Here is a 19,557-nt window from a genome sequence, read left to right as displayed (position 1 = left end):
AAGCCCTTAAACTTTGGCTCACCCTAAGTTTAAGCAAGCAGATGCACAACTTTCTCCCTCATTCCAAGTATCAGCTGAGCAGACAAGAACATAATTTTCCAGTTAGACGTTCTGATCATGCAATCAGCTTACCCTCTCCACTTGGCTCAACTCCCACGGAGTTCCTGCTGGCTTTCTGGCTCTTCCCTAGAAACCAAGTGTCCCTGTGTTTGGTGCTGTACTAGGTGGTGGGCTAAGGAAATAGCTTTTGCTAAGATGAACCTCTCTTCTACCTAAGTACAGTCTGGTTTTTATCTGCAATCCTGTAACAAACCATCTACTTGCAAACTCCAAAATCATATTATCTTTTATAAAAAGTGATTAGCTGGGTGTGGTGACATTTGCCTGCCCAGCTACTTAAAAAGATGAGGAAGAAAAATCACTTGGGACCAGGAGTTCAAGGCCAACCTGGGCGACATACCAAGCCCCAGTGTCAAACATATATCATTTTTCAGTATCATTCCAAAAACCATAATAAACACAGTGGTACACTCACATAACCCCTGCTAAGATGGGAGGATTATGATTTACAGACCACCCTGGGCTCATGGTGACACCCTGTCTTTAAAAGGTGGAAGCACTGAAGGCGCAGCTGCTGAACAGAGCACTAGCAATGCAACCTGAAGTCAGCTGCCCACCTACCTAACGTGTAAAGTGAAAGAACACAGAATTCTAAGTCTTTTCTATCTTATTATTCTAAGTGTGAGTTTAGTAGATATGATCTCAGTAGATGTGAGTATCAAAACTAAAATGGTTTATTAAGGAAGAGTTAGGAGGGTGACACAGTAAAGTGCTTTGCTGTGCAAGCATGAGTCCCCAGAGTTCAATACCCAGAACTCAGGTTTAAAAAAAAACCTAGGAGAGACAAGCAATCCCTGAAACTCATGGCCAGCAAGTCTAGCCAAATTAGTGCTCCAATTCTCAACACACAGGGTAGGGAACTGAAGAAAATACCCAGCATCAACCTTTGGCCACCACATGCATGTGTACACATACACGTACACACACATGTACACACACACACACAACTGGCTTATCTAAGACATGGCTGTTTAAGTCAAAGAAGAGAAGCAAGAAATGCTAGTAAGTATCTAGGTAAATCTCAGCAGCTCAACAGAAATACTACTCTGTAATCTATTCAGTAACCTCAAACAGTTGAGGTTTCTGCTGTGTGTAATTACACATGCATATAATCCCAGGACTCAGAAAGCTGAAGCAGGAAGATTCCAAGTTTCTGGCCAGCTTGTACTACACAGTAAATCCCTTTCTCAAAACAAATGGGGGAGGGTAAAGTTTTAAAAAATGACTTACGGTAAAGAATCCAACAATCAAGCACATATTCACTTCATATGTCTAAACAATGCAATTACTCACCTATAAAGAGGAATTAAATACAGATTCATGTTATACGATAAACATTACAAAAATTATGCAAAATGAAAGAGGCTAGACACAAAAAGCCACACTGTCTCATTTCTCTGAACTATTCAAAAAGGGCAATTCACAGAGGCGCGCAGCGCATGCACAATTACCAGAGACTAGGACAACGACGACACAAAGGGCTGCTAAGGGTTTGAAGACTGCTGGCAAACACTAAATAAGATCACAGTGATATCTTCAACTTTGTGAAGATACTAAAAGCCACCGAACACTTAAAAATGGAGATTTGTATGCTATGTGAACACTTTTAAATTTTTACACTATGTGAATTATGCCTTTTTAAAAATGGGTTTAAAAGACTAGTCATAGCCAGAAATGGTAGAACATACCAATAATCCAGTACTCAGGAGGTAAAGGCAAAAGGACCACAAGATTTGAGCTCTCTCCAAAAAGCAAGGACTGGGAATGCAGTTCAGTGGAGCGTGCTTGCCTTTATGCACAGGCCCTCGTTCCACACCTAACATGGGGGTAGAGAGGAGCACAGTAGTCACTTTCTGCACACCAATTCCTTAGCGCCTCCATTCTCATCCTCCTACGCCACACCTAACTCAGGCCACCTACCAAAACATGTAGATGTAGAAATTTTATATAAAATGTACATTTAACACATATGCGTGGTTATGTGTACATTTAACACACACACACAAACAGACATCCCACCCTGAATTCTTTAATCCTCTCAAGAATATAGCACCTCACATAAGCACTTTGTAAAACATGTTACACTGCTGTTTAGGGAATAAAGAGAAGATGGGGAAATCTGTATTGTCAAGCACAGATACAAGTTTCAGGGTTTTTTGAGACAGGGTCTCTCTGTGCAGCCCTGGCTGACCTGGAACTCCTCTGTAGGCCAGGTTGGCCTCAAACTTACAGAAATCCGCCTGCCTCTGCCTCCCAAAATGGATATTCTTAATCTTCACTTTATAATAAAGTTGGCCAATAAATAATAAAGATTCTTACTCTAATAATCTACACTGTGTGACTTGGGTCTTACAGTGATAAAAGTAACCAAGGTCAATGCAGAAAATACCTCCTAGTCAAGTATTTGGTAAGGTAAAAATTGTATTATCTGAGTGACCTTTTTTTCTTGTGGGGGTATGGCAACACTAAGAACCTGACCGGTGACGCTAGGCCTGGTATCAATTAGTCACTTATATACTTCAACCTCATCTCGCATCTCCAATCTCCTGAAATTAGTTCCAAATGGTCAAAGCACTTATACATGGTCCTTCTAAGCAAACTAAACAACAGAAAATAGACAATAGACCCACAGCATCAAAGTGCCAATCACTTAACAAGAAGAACCAAAGCACTTATAATTACTTTGATAAAACTGATTACTTGTACTTAACTCTTTTCTTTTTTCCTTTTTTCTTTGTTTGGTTTTTCAAGACAGGATTTCTCCGTGTAACAGCCCTGAACTCACAGAAATCCTCACAGAGGGCTTCCCAAATACTGAGATTAAACGCATGTACCACCCACACCCATCTTACTTAACTCTTTTAATAGGTGAAAAAGTATCACAATCAATTGAGTTTGACTTCTCCACTCTTTAGCTTATTTATAGTCATCATCACCCAAATCAGTGTTAAAGCTATAACCCTTCAGAAAGTAAAAGGGGGCTAGGGGAATCGGCCAGTCCATAACGTACTATTTTTAAAATGTCTTTCAAGGAAGAGGATCTGAGTTTAATCCTTAGAACTCATGTTTTATTAAAAAATAAAAATAAACACACAGCCAGAAGCAGTGGGCTTGTAACCCAGAAACAGGGAGGCAGGGATCAACAAATCACTGGGACTCACTTGCTGTCAAGTCCCAGTGAGAAACCCTGCCTCAAAATACAGTAAATGCCAGTTTCTAAGAAACTGCCCACACAAGAACACATACGCCGGCACATATTTGCACACTAAAACAGAAGGTGAAAAGAAAGCCGAATGGGGCTGTTCACCCTGCAGTCGTAGCACAAAGGGAGGCTGAGGCAGCACAAGCGCAGCAGGTTTAAGGCCAATAATGTAAAATGAACGTAAGTAGCCAGCAGTCATCCTATTTCATATAAAGCAAGACACAAACATCACAAGTAGAATGTTTCAGTAACAGATTTAAAAACTTTCAAAAACATAGTCCTGAAACTATCAACAGGCAAGTGGTACCTGAAGCGTAGTGAGCATTTAAATGTTTACTAAATCTGAACACATTTTGATAGGACTTTCTGAGACAAGATTTCATGTAGCTCAGGATGGCCTGAAGCTCAGCTCTTGATCTTCCTGCCATTTCCTTGTAAATGTTGGGATTACAGCCACCAAGCCTGACTTAACTCGGAGCAGTCGCCTATTCAATGCCTAGCAGTGGCAGTACTCGTTCACAAACCTTGCCATTTCTCGCTAATATCTTGCTGGTTATAACTGAACAGAAAAGCAAAGCAGACTATAAAACTTGCTTGTCAGAAGAAAAAGAGTGTCAGAAAACAGGATGATAAAAACCCACCTTTCTAACAGTAGTCCCTTTATAATCATCTTCAAAGATAAACTTTCACTAAAATTTCCACAGTGAAAACCAGTTTCCCAGAGTAGTTAGTACCAATTTTACTTGTTTTTCCAATACATCTAAATTATTCAGACAAATTTTGTTCTCAGAAAAATAATTACCATCAATGTATCTCTTCACAGAATTGCCTCTGATATTGAAAAAAGATAGGTGGTTTTTGATGGTCAAAGTGTGGTTAAGGACACAGGTCAGTTAAGCAAATGGGAACAGCTCTAATTAAAGAAAAAAAAATCCCTAAAAAACAGATGGATGGGTAAACACTGTTAGCACTTCTGATAACAGTAAACTGAAACTTTAAAGGCTTACAAATTATTCTCTAGCCAGATGAGCAAACCTAGGACAAGTAAGCTAGGACAAAAGCACCGGATCAAACAAAACCAACTTGTCATCAACATCACGGATTCACCTGAGTCAGCCTAAAACTCAAAAGATCACCTAATCTTCTCCAGTGTGTTTCTTACAGCAAAAGTTCCCTAAAACTTTAAAAAAAAAAAAAAAGTTTTAAAAAGATGGTTCAGTGGGAAAAATGCTTGCTATGCAAACAGGAGGACCTGAGTTCATATTTCTAGCACCCATGGAAAAACCCACACAGAAACATCTGTAATCTCAGCACGGGGAAGTAAAGACAAGAGTGGAGTGCTGAGGGGGCTTGAGGTCAGCCAATCACTGAAACCCACATCCAGTGAAAGAACCTTTTTCAAAAAATAAGATGAGAGCAATTGAGGACGACTACACACGGAGCACATGCTCCTACATAGGTGCACAAGCATGCAGACACATAACACATACGCTGTTGTGAGAGTCAAGCACGGCGGGACATGCCTGTAATGCCAGCACCTAGGAGGCAGAGGCAAGAACAGTGAGTCTATAAGGAGACCTGTCTCAAAAAGGGAAAACTAAACAACAAAAAAACGTACCACTGTCAAGTCTGAGGGCTGCTCTGCAAGGAAAGCTACAACTGACCATTGCACCTTCAAGACTTCTCAAAGCCCTTAAATGGGCTGAAGTCTCCAAAAGGGTCCCTTGCATTGATGAAGACAATAAGGTATAAGGAGACTTAGTGACCACCCCAAGCACAGAACACCAAACTTAGAACTATAACCTACATCTTCTGATTCCCATGCCAAAGCCTATTTGATGGCCCCAAAACTTGGTAATACCTGATTTAAAGGAAAATCCATCTTGAAAGACTCCATTTTCTACGAATGTAAATTAGAAACACTTTAGTTTGCTCTGATCCCATTCACCAGTCTACAAAGGGGGAGAAGGGGTAGGAAGGCAGGTAGCAAAGAGCTGTCACATAGCAAGCCCAGCCACAAGTGGGACAGCTACAGATCTACATCACACTCCCTTCACCACAAGGATCAGGAACTCCTAAGAGAGAGTGGAAGGCTGTAAGAGCCAAAAGTCATAAAGGTCAGAGTGAAATAATGTCTCTACACGACAGGACCACCACACTCAGGAACTTACAGCAGCCGGGGTTACCTGCACAAGACCCGCACAAGATCAAGTCTGTCGGTATTCCAACATGGAACATGGAGGTGGGGAGCAGCTCATGAGCCCCCACTACTACCTGAGGAGCTATGGACTGCTGATGGCTTCTGGGAAAGGAAAAGTCATTGTGTGGCCCCTGTTAGGTTTACTACATTCCAGTAAATGGCTCCAAACTCAGGAGTATATGGGGCAACACAAATTGCACTTGGTGGGTTATTTTAAGGAGAAAGAACTCTAGGATGAGGGCAGATCTAGGAAAAGTTAGGGGGAGGAGCTAGGTGAAGGAATGGGGGGATGAATATAACCAAAATACATTGTATATGTGTATAAAATTCCCCCAAAAATATTATACAGAAAGTAATCATAAGTTTAAAAAGTCCCCTCAAAGAAAACCAAGCATGATTTACCATGTATATATTTTGACATCATTTCAAAGTTTGTATTTTGTGTATTGGGGGTGATGGTTGTTGCTACTGATAAAGTTTGACTTCTAGACTGGCCTTGACGATCCCTGCCTCCGAAGAGCTGGAATTACAAGCATATGCTTCCATGCTTGCCTTCAAATACTGTAATACACACTGTCTTCCAGAGGACCTGAGTTCAATTCCCAGCATCCACAGTAATGGCTCACAACCACATGTAACTCTAGCTCCAGGGAATCCATGCTTCTGGCCTCTACATTCATAAATACAGACATACATAATCTTTTAAAATTAAAAAAATAAATCTTTTATGGAATTGTAATTTTTTGTTTGTTTTGTTTTTCAAGATAGCATTTCTCAGTAGCTATGGAACCAGTTCTAGAACTCGCTCCGTAGACCAGGGTGGCCTTGAACCCAAGTGCTGAAATTAAAAGCTTGCGCAATCACCCAGCATAGAACTATAATTCTTTCCAAAAATATTTCATATAGAAAATCAGAGACACTGCTTTTTTTCTATTGGTACCTGGGTAGATTAGACCCAACCTAAGCTGTGAAGTCTAATAGAGCACAGCCCTGTCTGCCTTATTCACAGTTATCACAGGAGCTACTCTGGGCACACCTGCCAAGAGAATGGAGTAAATCCCTGCTCTACCATGAACTAGCTGACAGACAGTGTCCCCACTCCTTGCAAATGACCACAATACCGTCTACTTTAAACATTCCTGAAAATTAAATTTGTTATCACCAACAATCGAGGACACATCCATAATCAAAAAAGTTTCACACACAAAATCACACTTATGAGCCATATGTTAAGCACTCAGGAGGCTGAGGAAGGAGAATAGTTGCATTTAGAGGTCAGCCTGGGCAACATAGAAAGATCCTGTCTTAAAAACATTTTTAATTAATATTTGGAAAGCACTTTATATGTTCTTTCATTAAACACACCTAATAACCCTGCAAATCAGACAGACAGGTTATCATTACCCATGGTTTATAGATAAACTGAGGCTGGAAGAACCAGAAGCAGGAATAATGAAGATCTGGCTTTAAACTCAAGACTTCAGGGTTGAAATCCCCAAGTTTCAAATGTTTTTCCGATAAGCCTCATCACCTGGTAACAGGGATAGTAGTGCTGCCTGACACTGGCAGTACTAAATGATTCACAATTGCTGATAAACAAGGCCGCATGGCCCAAAGTCCCAGACTCACACCCAGTGTGAAGCGCCACCTTCTCTGTGAACTACAAGGAATTAAATCACAATTTGCTCCTGGAAAACTCAGGGTAACTGTCAGAACAGAAGTTAACATTATCAAGGAGTAAAGAGAATTCAAATTAGGAACAAGAATCTTTTATATCAAAAGACAGTTTCACTGAAATGATATGTACTCACAATTAGTGCTAAGCAGAAGAAAGATGGCCTTACTCCATTATTATACTACATTTAAAGGAAGCTCCACTTTGGACAGTTACTTCTTCTGGGGCTTGTTACACAGCATCACGCTTCTGAACTTCACCGCAAATACACCCAAGTCACGAATCTACTCTAGACTCAAACCTGGTATCAAAATAAACAGCATTTGCAGCACACTATGCTCCGCTGAGAACTGCAACTACACTATCAGAAGCCAAATCCAGTCTAGGTTAGGGATCTGGGTTTTCGCAACTCTAATCAATCCACTGCTCTTACATTTAACTCTTATGAACCTGTCAATTAGACTCTCAATTACAACTTCCTCACAGCTACAGCGAAATCTCCTTTCATAGTAGAGTTTACTGTGACAAAATAAACACATACTTATTAAATCTCTCGAGTATGTAATAATATGAAGTCCTCTGCCATGGAAATTAAACAGCAATTATCTTTTCCGGAGTTTACAAGTAAGACTAGACAATTTGCGATATGCTTATTTTTAGAAAATGCTTACTTCTTTTTAAAGGCAACTACTCTTATTCAAATCCACACATATACGGAGATGACACACCTGTCCCGCTTGTAAGATTGTTAGTTACTATTCTGCTTGATCAACTTCCTTACTTCTGGAGGACTTACAAGTTTAGCTGGTTAAGTTAATAGCTAAGAATTCCAGAGAGGTCCCATTAACTGGCACAAGTGAAATTAACAAAAGCAGAACTGCAAGCCACAGCGCCAACCATCACCTAAATTCCTGCACAGGTCAAACACTCAACAGCATCAGCCCCATCTCTCATCAACTGAAGAAGACCGTCGACAAGCTTTCGCTTGGCAAACTGTCACACAACATAAAGTCAGGACGTAGGTGTCAGCTTCTCAGTCCAATTCCAAACACCACGGAGCCACTCAATTTAAGCGATTCCCATAGCAAATTACCCGGGGCATTCTGTTATTTACTAAAGTGCCAAGCAGTTCCCAAGGGTGCCCAGCAAATGATAATTTAGTTCCCAAGATAGGCTCCTCGCCACACAAGAATGACTTCCTTACTTGGTGCCAACTGTACACTTGCACACTCCGAAAACAGGGGGCGAGTCCTGAATGCCAGGGGTTGCGAGGACAACGTTTGTGTTTTTATTATGGGCTCAGAAGAGTTGCCAATGCTGAAAAGCGCGACCTATAACCCTAGAGTCAATTTCCAACTGTGCTCTCACCCAGGATCATTCTATCCCAAACGGAAGCCAATTATTAGTTGTAACAAGGCCTGGAGGGGAGAGGAAAAATAGTGAGGTTTGAAGAAGAAGAAAAAAAAAGTTCACCTAAGAGACACGGGAAAGGTGGGGGCTTCGAGGGAGAAGGAGGTTAACACCAATGGTGCCGAAAGCCGAACTACAAAAGACCCTTTCTGCCCTGAGTGCAGGCAGAGCGAAGCACAGTCGGTCATTCGGTCGGAGTGCGGGGGGCCGGGGTCACCCCCCAAGGCCCGCAGCTTTGTCCGGGCGCTCCGCGGGGCCGGGCAGGGGTGTGCACCGTGGCCGGGCGCGGCCCCCGATCGCGGGCCCCTTCCTCGCGCGGCACCCCGGCACCAGGCCTCTCTCTCCCGGCCGCTGTCCCCGCCGCCACCCCTCCCCCCCCCCGACCCCGGCAACTTTGCCCCGGCCTCGCCTCACCTCTCAGCAGCACGCAGAAGCTGCAGGCCAGGAGGCTCCTCAGCACGGCCCCCATCTTCCCCGCTCGGCGCGCGCTCGCGGCCCTCACCGGCGACCGGCGGCCAGGGGACGCGCGAGCGAGGAGCCGGGGCGGCCGCCGCAGCGGCGGGTCTGCACGCTCATGCTTTCCGCGGCCGGGAGGAGAAGACCGAGAAGAAGAAAGAAAAGGGCGCACGTCAGGGATCTAGCGCGCCGCTCCGGCCCGGGCTCGCGCGACGCCAGCGCCTGCCCCCATGCCGCCGCCTCCTCCCGCGGCGCCCCACGTCCCCCGCGCGGCGCCTCATTCAGCCTCTTCCTCTCGCTGCGGCGCAGGGATTCGCCGCGGGGCCGCTGCCGTCTCCCTGCGCGCCCGACCCCTCCACGGCACGCCGCCGCCGGAGCCCGGGAGCAGCCGCCGCTGCGCGCGCCCACTCCCCACCAAGTGTCCCCGCAAGATGGGCCTCGCGAGCCCCGGCAGGCGGACGGGGAAAGGTCTTCCCGGGGCGCATTCCAATGGGATTCTTTCCCCGGGCGGCGGAGGGCGTGAGGCGACGTCGGCCGACACTGGGGCTGGCGTGGTCGGGACTACTTTCTGCGTCCCGGCCCGTCGCCGCCCGCGCCGCTCTTTGTGCGCCCGGCCGCGGAGCCAGGTGGAGCTGCGGAGCCCGGGCTGTGCGGTGCATAGGGACATAAAAAGTGCGAGTGCGGCTTGCACACGCTGGACTTGCACTCGCTGAGAGCGGTGAACCGAGTGGACGATGTGCAGAAGCCCACGCGAAGATTTCTAGTGGGCTGAATTGAAAATCGTCATATGAAGTGAAATAAGCCAGATCAGATTTAAGAAAAAACAAGTATGTTTTCTCTCACTGTGCAGTCTGCTTTACATATAGATAGATAGAAAGACACATATATGCGAGAAAGACCAAATTTGAAAAGACAAAGATTGTGGGTCTTCAGTTTTATACATTCAGGCGAGTATCTCTCATATGTGGATCTAGATTGTGTGTGTGTGTCAAGATAGACGATGATAGATGGATGGATAGATAGATAGGTTTACACATACATGATAAGCGTATGACTATCTGGGGGAAAGAAGGAGGCTAGTGAGAGGGGGAGAAAGGGGTGCGCATAGGGGTTAACACGTTGAAAGAAAATTACATGCTTGAATCATATCTCTCATTACGTATAATGAATATAAACGAAGAAAAAATAAAGAAAAACAGATTTATTTTCCTTTCCATACCTTTTCGTGCCTTTCCAGAAACACAGACTTTTTTGCAAACTAAGCTGACAAGAAATTAGAGAGAGACATCGATACCTAACAGCAAAGAGGCAATAAGACAGGACTGGTCTGGAGCTTTACAAGTTGCACTGAATGAGTGTTTCTCTGCTTCAGAAAGAACGAAACCCCCAAAACAACTTCTACCACTACATATTCAGTGGGTGGCCCTAAGTAATGGCTCAGGTGCCCTCTGCAACCACCTGGCCAGCTTCAACCTCGGCTGGGTGCTCTCAGTTAACCATAAAAGAATCAGCAGGTGTGTCCAACCATCACACGCCCTTATCTGCATCCAAACCGGAAAAGGGCTCACCCAGGGCTTGCAAGCACCGTTATCAGATGGGACCTTGTTTTCCTTTACACACAGGAGGAAAATGAGACTTTGAGAAATTCAGGGACTTAGCCGAGGCCACTCAAGTCCCCGGAGCAGGACCTGAACCCACCCAGGTTGGAGGGTTGTACGCGAGGTGCTGGCAAACATTTGCAGGGAGGCTGGTGAGGTGGCCCAGAAGGGCAGGCACCTGGGCCAAACCTGATAACCGGAGTTCAATCCCTAGGACCCACATGGTGGAAGGAGAGATCTAACTCCTTCCTGTCCTCTGAGTTCCACATATATGTCTTGGCCCTCACACTTTCCAATACTCTCTCTCTCTCTCTCTCTCTCTCTCTCTCTCTCTCTCTCACACACACACACACACACACACACACACACTTGTGTAAATAACAAAAAAAGTTTACATATAGTTAAGTTTAAAATGGTTAAAGTGGAGAAGGGAAGAGAGTATGGCTTAGTGGTAGACTTAGGCAGGCAGTGGTGGCACACACCTTTAATCCCAGCACTCGGGAGGCAGAGACAGGTGAATCTCTGAGAGTTCAAGGCCAGCCTGGTCTACAGAGAGAGTTCCAGTATGGACTCCAATGCTACAGAGAAACACTGTCTTAAAAAAAAATTAAATTAAAAAAAAAAAAAGACCCTACACTTCGGTCTTGTGTACTGGGGGAAGAAAGTAAAAACTTCAATTACATTTATGTAAAATGTAACTACATATAGTCTATACATGTGTGCATATGTGTACACGCTCATACCACATATTTAAGAAAGACCAGAATGATAACACAAAGTAAATATTAGGATAGAGATGCATGCATGTTTCTTCCCTTTCCTTTAATAGATTGTATTTTTATTACCAATTTTCTTAAGATACCCAAGTAAACTTCTGTAATGTAAGCTATACCAAGGATGCTATTCTTATTATAGAACTAATTTGTCACTCAGTCATTTTCATGCACATTAGACACGGTCCCTGGCTTTAAGTCTTGGTGATTTAACAATGAGAATAAGCAATAGTCCCCACACTCAAGCTAGCAACCTGATTTGTAGACACAAATGAGTTAAAGTGGTATACTTGTTGAATGTGGAAATTCTTAAGTCTGCCTAGGTAGTTCAAAGAATGAGAAAAAAAAAAAACACTGGAGAACCCTGGCCTGAAATGTCACTCAAGAGTCTGCTCAGCTGACCAGGCTGGCCAAGGCATCCCAAGCAGAAACAGCAGGTGCAAAGGCGCAGACTAACCGGAGCACTTGGCATGCTGGGGATTTGAAAGTAGCTCCACCTTGCTAAACTATGGGGCTTTTAAGGAATGTCAAGAAATGAGGCAGAACCAGTATATAGGAATTGGGTTTATTAATAGAGAATGCTATCTATTTGTTTAGTCATGTGTTCATTCATGTATTCATTTGAGGGTTTGGGGGATTTTTTTGTGTGTGTGTGTATGTGGTTTTTGGTTTTGCTTTTTGAGGTTTTTTTTTTTTTTTTTTTTTTTTTTTGGTTTGGTATTTGGTTTCCGGAGACCAGGTTTCTCTGTGTAGCTCTGACTGTCCTAGAATTCACTCTTTAGACCAGGCTGGCCTCAAGCTCAAAGACTGACTGCCTCTTCCTCCCAAGTGCTGGGACTACAAGAGCTAGTTCCAGGACAGGTGCCAAAGCTACAGAGAAATCTTGTCTCAAAAAAAAAAAAAAAATCATTTGAGGCTTTTGAGACAGGGTTTCATGTAACCAAGGATGGCCTCAAACTCCTCATGTAGCTAATTATGACCTTGAACTCCTGATGCTCCTGCCTCCATCTTCCAACTGTTAGATTGACAGGACTCTGTCACTTCTCCTGGTTAGTGCGAACCTTTGTAAGCCGAGTTTGGCTTGCCACCTGTTGATAATGAGGATCTGTTGTGCGATAATTGTGGTACCTTTTACTAATGCTGAAATTTCCTCTTTGTAGGCAGAAAATGAACATTGGCAAAGAACTTGCAGTAATTTTTTGGGGAGAGATTAGCAACAAATATCCCAAAAGCAAGAGAATTCAGTTTATAAAAAAGAACTAACTGGATCCTTCCTCATGTTGTACAGGGAACACCAATTTATAGAGCCCCTACATTCTATACTAACACAAACAAATCAGAAAAGGCAGGTTATAAGTCAGGAAATTTAAATAAAGTGTCTTAAAGCCCTAAATAATCTGTTCAAAAGTCAGAATTATATTCTATTTTCCTGGTATTATTAGATTTTCCAGAACCTCTTAATATAGTTACTTACACTCAATTTGAAGAAAGAGTTGTTTTATATATTGAAACTTCTGAATGTATTCCAGATGATTCAGAATTGACTTTGTTTATTCAATTACAAGAAATAATCATAAATAGAAATGATCCCTTATATATAACACTTACCAGATCCCATTCAGGTCTACCAGGCCCTCCAGCACAAAGCAATGATTAAATAGATCAATTGTTGGTAAGAAATGTACTAGAAGCCTCAGAGTTTCATAAGAAACACCATGTTAATAGCAAGAGTTTGAAAAAATTTTTTTCTATCACTTGGCAACAAGGCAAGGAAATTATAAGGAAATATTGTACTTGTTCTTTGTATAAGCAAATTTTACTACCCGCAGGAAATAACCCAAAGAGATGAAATTTGACAAATGGATGTGTTTCATTTTGCAGAGTTTGGGAAATTAAAATATGTATACCATACGATAGATACATTTTCAGGATTTCAATGAACTTTGAATTCTGAAAAGACTGATACTGTAATTACATATCTATTAGAAGTTATGGCCATCATGGGGATACCTGTACAAATTAAGACAGACAATGCTCCAGCATAAGTCTCTAGTAAAATGAAATATTTTTTTGCACATTACAACATAAAGCATATTACAAGTATACCACAAATTCTTACAGGGCAAGAAGTTATAGGAAGATCTAACCAGACTCCAAAAGATGTGCTTAATAAACAGAAAAGGGTAATAAAAAAAGATTGCACAACACTTTATTAACTTTAAGTTTTCTAAATACTAATGAGAAAGAAATGGCATCTGTGGAGAGGCATTGGACAGTAGAAAAAACTGACATCAGAAGGCAAACCAGAATATGTGCTATGTTAGGGAAGAGGTTTTGCTTTAGTTTCCACAGGAGAAGAAAAGTTATGGATACCATCAAGATTGATAAAGATTAGATTCAAACAAGAGAGACTTCTTGATTAGAAGAGGTAATAGTTTATCAAACAGTGTTAATGACAGTTCAACCTAAACTAACTTATAAGATTAAATTATGCTTTTCGTTCGATCAAATATAACTTGCCATAAAGGAAACTCTCCAAAATTAGGATTGGGTGATGTGGGAGAATTGTCTGTATTCTGTCAATCATATTTTAATAAAACACTGATTGGCCAGGCAGGCAGTATAGGCGGGAAAGCCAGACAGGAAGAGGGGTGGAGCAAAGAGACTGGGAGTATTCTGGCAAGCAGGAAGCTCCCTCCACAGTTCTGCCCAGACCACCAGGGAGGAAAGATGTAAGCTGCCCTGCTGGAAAAGGTACTGAGCCATGTGGCTAACATAGATAATGATAATGGATTAATATAAGTTACAAGGGTTAACAAGATGCCTGAGCTAATGGGGCAATCAGTTTATAATCTTAAGGAGTCTGTGTGATTTCCTTGGGATATGCCGGCTGTGGGGTACTGGGTGGGATGGAAACCCCAACAAGCCGGCCCCTCATGTTACAGTTGGGGAAGGGTTTTGTTTTTATCTTTCCAGGAGAATGAAGGCATCCAACTAAGGGATCTGAAGAGCACTGGACAAATGAGACATCTGAAGAAAAAGTAAGAATCATCAAAAAAAAAAAATTCAAGACAAAGAGCAAATTGGTCTATTGGTATATCACATTTCCAATAGAATAAAATTTCATAAATCTTCTCAAATGTTTGTTTCTGCTGTTCTCTACAGACATACAATATAAATGGTCTTTCTGTAGTTCCTGCCCAATTAAAAATTAAACCTGGCTCTGGAGTTGGAGCATGGTTCATTCCTTCTCTAAACCCAAACATGCTTGTTAAAGCAAAATCCATGTCTCATGTCAGAAGAGCCACCTGATATGGGACAGAAGAAAAACCAAAATTAAGAAACTATTCTATTGCCACTAATCTCATAATTCTTTGGTTTTATTTTGACTCTTTAAAACATTTCTTAAGGTATAAATATCTCAAAATGTATATAAACAATATGTATATTTTAAACTTCTTGTCATAATATTAGTGGTCATATAGAGTGCTAGTTAATTCTAGAAAAGGGTTTCACCTATCTTCCTGAACATGATTTCAGTCTGAATCTCTATCAGGTAACTAAGAACTAAGTTTGTGTACTCTGGATGTACATAACATATTATGGTCCTTTAACCTCTTCGAGATCTGCAGGATTAAAATGTTTAAGTTTTCTGCAGTAAACCACCACGACCATGCATAACAGTGACCTTTGAAGTCTCCAAAAGGAGAATGGGGCCCCACATCAATTCCACCAAGATTGTAATAATGCCAGTAAGCTGACAAACACCACCCAAAGATGGACTTAGAACTACGAGGTGGTTAGTTGAGATGGTCCAGCCTCACAAACTACTCTAGCCAAGACTTGAGACAAAAGGAAAAAAAAAAAACCCTGCACTTTTCCATTACACAGAGACTGGACAACAAATGATATAGCTAGCTCCCCTAGGACTTGACAAATAGCCCATTTTTTCAGGGTCCCGTAAAGATGTTGACCCCCCTAGACAGCAAGAAGGAATTTTAAGAACATGACAGTCACATTCCCAAAAGGCAGGGTGGGTGTTTTTGGTCACCCAGTAGGTTATGGATGTTTGTCATCATTTAGAGGGGTTTGTAACAAATTGTTATTGGTAGTGGACAGGAAAAAAGCTGAATAAAGGATATTGGTTTCAGGAATCTTGTGAAAACATAAAGGGGGATATAGAAATGATAGGATAAAAATGCAGATTATTGAACTTTTAAACCAAAAAACAGCTACTAGTCTTAACTGTTTTACATTGGTATGGATTTTTGTATACTGATACAAATCTGAGGTTACTTTTGTTATGTGGTATATATGATGTTTTTTTATATTGATACAAAGTTAAGGTCATTTTTGTTAGAACCTACTCTTGCTGTACATGAATTTCTATTTTTCTTCAAGGTACTATACCTATACAGCTCATTTATCAATATATTGTAAATTCCTAGTCCTTGAAAGTTATTATTACAAACTATTTAGGATAACATAGAAATGCAAGTTAATAGTTACCAATTACAATCAAACTTGTAATCATGTTAGGTATGTTTTCAAGATCAAACAGAGATTCATTTTAGATAGACAGGTTGTCTTCAAACACTTAAGAGATCTACAGAATATAGCATTTAAAATGTTTTAATAAAAATAAGGTTATTCTTTTATGACAGGGAGACATGTCTGCTCCTGGAAGCACCAATCTACTTCAGAGAAGATGATGGAAACTTGATATGAAGTTACTTTCTTTGTGGCAAAAGTTAGCCACTGAGCAAGAAATTGCCCTTGTCTTGACTGCTGACAGCATGTTGTTCAATTTGGACAATCAGGACACAAAAGAAAGTGACTGCCAAACTTTGCCAAGACAAGGCAGGAAAGTACTTCAGAATGCCTGCTTTACAGAAAAGTCTGTCAAATATTCTAGACCTGTAAGCCAAGGATGGATGCTCCAGTTTTACAGAGGAACCTTGGGTGACTTTCTGGGTAGCTAGCTGTTTTCATCATTTCTTAGTTTTGGAATTTATTTGCTTTGTTTACCCAAGTAATGTCATATCCTTCTCAAGTCTCTGATGGAATTGAAGAATAGATAGCTATAGTTCTCCCTGTTACCAGATTCTGAAGAGAAACTCACAAAAGAGGTGTGAGGTATAAAGTGTATAAGGTTGAGAGATGTAAAAAATAGTTTGGGATTGGTATTATAAGTTACAAAAGAAAATAAATTAGATACAACACTTTGGACTCAACAAGATAGAATAGATAATGGAGTATTTTCTCTGAATTTGTCAAATGAAAATAGACTGGACATTGTTAATATAATTCTTGCCTGTATATATTTGTAGATAGTTATTGTACTAATTGTGTATAGTTTTACTATGTTAGTTAAAACCTTTGGTTTTTATTTAGACAAGAGGGAGGAAACATTGTGTGATATTTTATTTGTGTTCTGACAAATAAAGCTTGCTTGTCAAGAGTCAGAGGACAAAGCTAGTCAGTGACTGACCATAGAGGTTTGGAATACTGTAGCCAGAGAGGAGACAGGAAGTAGTAAGGTAGGCCTGAGAGAAGATCTGTCTTTGGGGTGGAGGGATGGAAGAGGGAGAAGATGACTAGCAACTGCTCCCTGCTTCTCTGGTCTTTCAGGTTCTTACCTGATATTTGGCTCCTGATTCTTTATTGGTAAACATTGATTAGATTCATGCTTCAGGGATGCTGAGGAGTTTTGCAGATGGCAGAGAACCCTGTGGAATTGTCAGTCAACAACAGCACTGAGGAGTGAAGAGATGGTGATTTGGTGAAACAAGATGTCAAAACAGTAGGGCTTGTGAAGACAGAGGTGCTGAGTGGGACTTTAGTCTCAACTAAAACAGGAATTTTTTAATACTAAAGAAAGGAACAAAAACCCTTCCAGGCAGATGTGTAACACAATCCAGAAATCTTAGCACTTGGAAGGTGAAGCATGATTAATAAAAACTCAGAGACTGAAATTGGGGTTCAACCTGAAGACCCAAAAAGCAAAGCAGCCAGCCACTGGCTCTTACCTTGACCTCAGTCCGAAATGTCAATCCTGTTTCCAGGAATCTCAGAATGAGACTGTGTCTGAGAGCTGTCTCCTCCCATTTTATAATCCTCTCTAGGACTGGGATTAAAGGCATGCACCACTACCACCCAGTTTCTGTGGCAAAATACTGTGCCTACTGGGATTAAAGGTGTGTGTCACCACTGCCTGGTCTGGTGGGTCTGCAGCAGAAAGATCCCAAGAGCTGGGGCATGGCCAGAGCCCTATATAGGCTTCCCCTGAGCACAATAAACTTGGCATTCTTGTATCAAGGATGACCCGTGTCCCTCTCTGCTTGTCTGTATGTGTGTAATTTTAAGTGTCCAGCCTAGTTCCTGGCTCTCACAACCAGTCCTGTAGTGACAGGGGAGCTACAGGAGGTTGGGAGCTACAGGCATAGTACCGTATAGCACGTAGTACAGATGCCGGGTTCTAACAGGAACCATGACCTTATCTCAAAGCATCCAGTGTAGCAAGAAAAAGTGAGCTGTGGTTGGATAGTGTGGTACAGAAGAGAGGCTAGGCAAAGAAAACAGAAGGAATTGAGGGGGAAGCTGACTGAAGGTTGTGTCATGAAAGTCAGGAAGGTCATGAAGGGCAGACAGTGGAGTAAGGAGAGATCCTGAAAAGGGACATTGAGGCTTATGACTACCCAAAGGGTCAGCAACAGGACTAGCCACTCTTGATCCTGCTGAATGGACAGCGTATTGAAACTACCAATGGCTTACTGCTATACCCATAGACTAGCGCATCTCCCAGCCGTCTTTAGGAAAGGTTCTCCTGCAAAACACAGAGACCCACAGCTCGTCACTGTGCAGAAAAGGAGATTGTGAAGTGTTCAACCCAGAGTGGGACAAACTTATCCATCCCCACCCATGGAGATCTTCAAAGAAGAGGGGGCAGCAAGATTGTAAGAGCCAAAGGTGGTCAGCAGCATCATGGAAACCTCCAGGTAAAGCAGGGCAGTTGCACATATCAACCTGGCGCTTGTGACTGCATATACAAGACTCATACCAGTCAGAGACAACCCCCCCATAGAGGAGAGGAAGGGGGCATGAAATCCCACCCCTCACCGAGGAGCTGTTGCCATTTGATAACTGACAGGAGCGTCAGTTTTCATTAATGCGTCCCCTGAAATGTCAACCACACCCTTGGGCGGGCCCTACTCCCAAAATTTACTGGGTAGCACAAGCTGAACTTGATGCATAAAAAGAAAAAGAAACAAATCTCAAAGTTGAGTGGGAGCAGATAGAAGGTGGAGAGAGTGATTATGGACAGGGTAGGAGGAAGATGAATATGGTCAGAATGCATTGATTATATGAAATTCTCAAAGAATTAATAAAAATATTGCTTAAATTTTATTTATTTAGACAGAGGTAACCCTTGAACCTTTAGAGCCAAAGTTGCCCTTGAACTACTTTCTCTTTCTACGTCCCGAGGACTGGCATCACAGGATTGCACCACCACTCTTGACCCAAGCCTATTCACAATGCCAACATTTTAGGAAAGCAACCTAGGACTCAAATATACACCTTTCAAACTGCAGTTCTACCTCTGGGAATTTATCCACAGAAGCAAAAGAAACTATAGATATATTTATCCAGAAATAAAACCTTATAATAGATAATAAAAATAGCAGCTGGGGAAACGGCAAATCAGTTACCTTAGAGTTTCTGTTGCTGCAATTAACATCATAACCACAAAGCAAGTTGGGGAGGAAAGGGTTTGTTGGACTTAGGCTTCCACATTGTGGTCCATCACTGAAAGAAGCCAGGACAGGAACTCAAACAGGGCAGGAACCTGGAGACAGGAACTGATGCAGAGGCCATGGAGGGGTGCTGCTTCATGGGTTGCTGCTCCCCGTGGCTTGCTCAGCCTGCTTGCTTATAGAATCGAGGATCAGCAGTTCAAGGGGTCAGCCCACACACAATGGGCTGGGTCCTCTCCCAACATCACTAATTAGGAAAATGCTCTACAAGTTCTAAATGCTCTACAAGCTCTAAATGCTCTACAAGCTCTAAATGCTCTACAAGCTCTAAATGCTCTACAAGCTCTAAATGCTCTACAAGCTCTAAAT

General features: G+C 42.1%; 1 protein-coding gene and 1 long non-coding RNA gene across 2 annotated transcripts in view; one reads left to right on the top strand and one right to left on the bottom strand.

The window, feature by feature from the left end:
- Lrp6 (LDL receptor related protein 6) overlaps positions 1-9,195 on the bottom strand; it is a 120,582-nt gene extending 111,387 nt beyond the window's left edge. Inside the window, exon 1 of the mRNA XM_085687252.2 lies at positions 9,022-9,195. Coding sequence (XP_085543378.1) covers positions 9,022-9,076 — 55 coding nt within the window. The 5' untranslated portion in view covers positions 9,077-9,195. The remainder of the gene's footprint in view (positions 1-9,021) is intronic.
- Positions 9,196-9,685: 490 nt separating this feature from the next.
- On the top strand, positions 9,686-17,755 carry LOC146895329 (uncharacterized). The gene is made up of 3 exons (XR_015001047.2): positions 9,686-9,890; positions 14,411-14,475; positions 16,099-17,755. It is a non-coding gene; the product is annotated as an uncharacterized LOC146895329 (long non-coding RNA).
- Positions 17,756-19,557: the final 1,802 nt, after the last annotated feature.

This window comes from Myodes glareolus, chromosome 3 (assembly GCF_982192425.1).
Source record: "Myodes glareolus chromosome 3, mMyoGla1.1, whole genome shotgun sequence".
Lineage (NCBI taxonomy): Eukaryota > Metazoa > Chordata > Mammalia > Rodentia > Cricetidae > Myodes > Myodes glareolus.
Note: the sequence above shows the minus strand (reverse complement) of the source record. Positions and strands in the feature narration are given on the sequence as shown.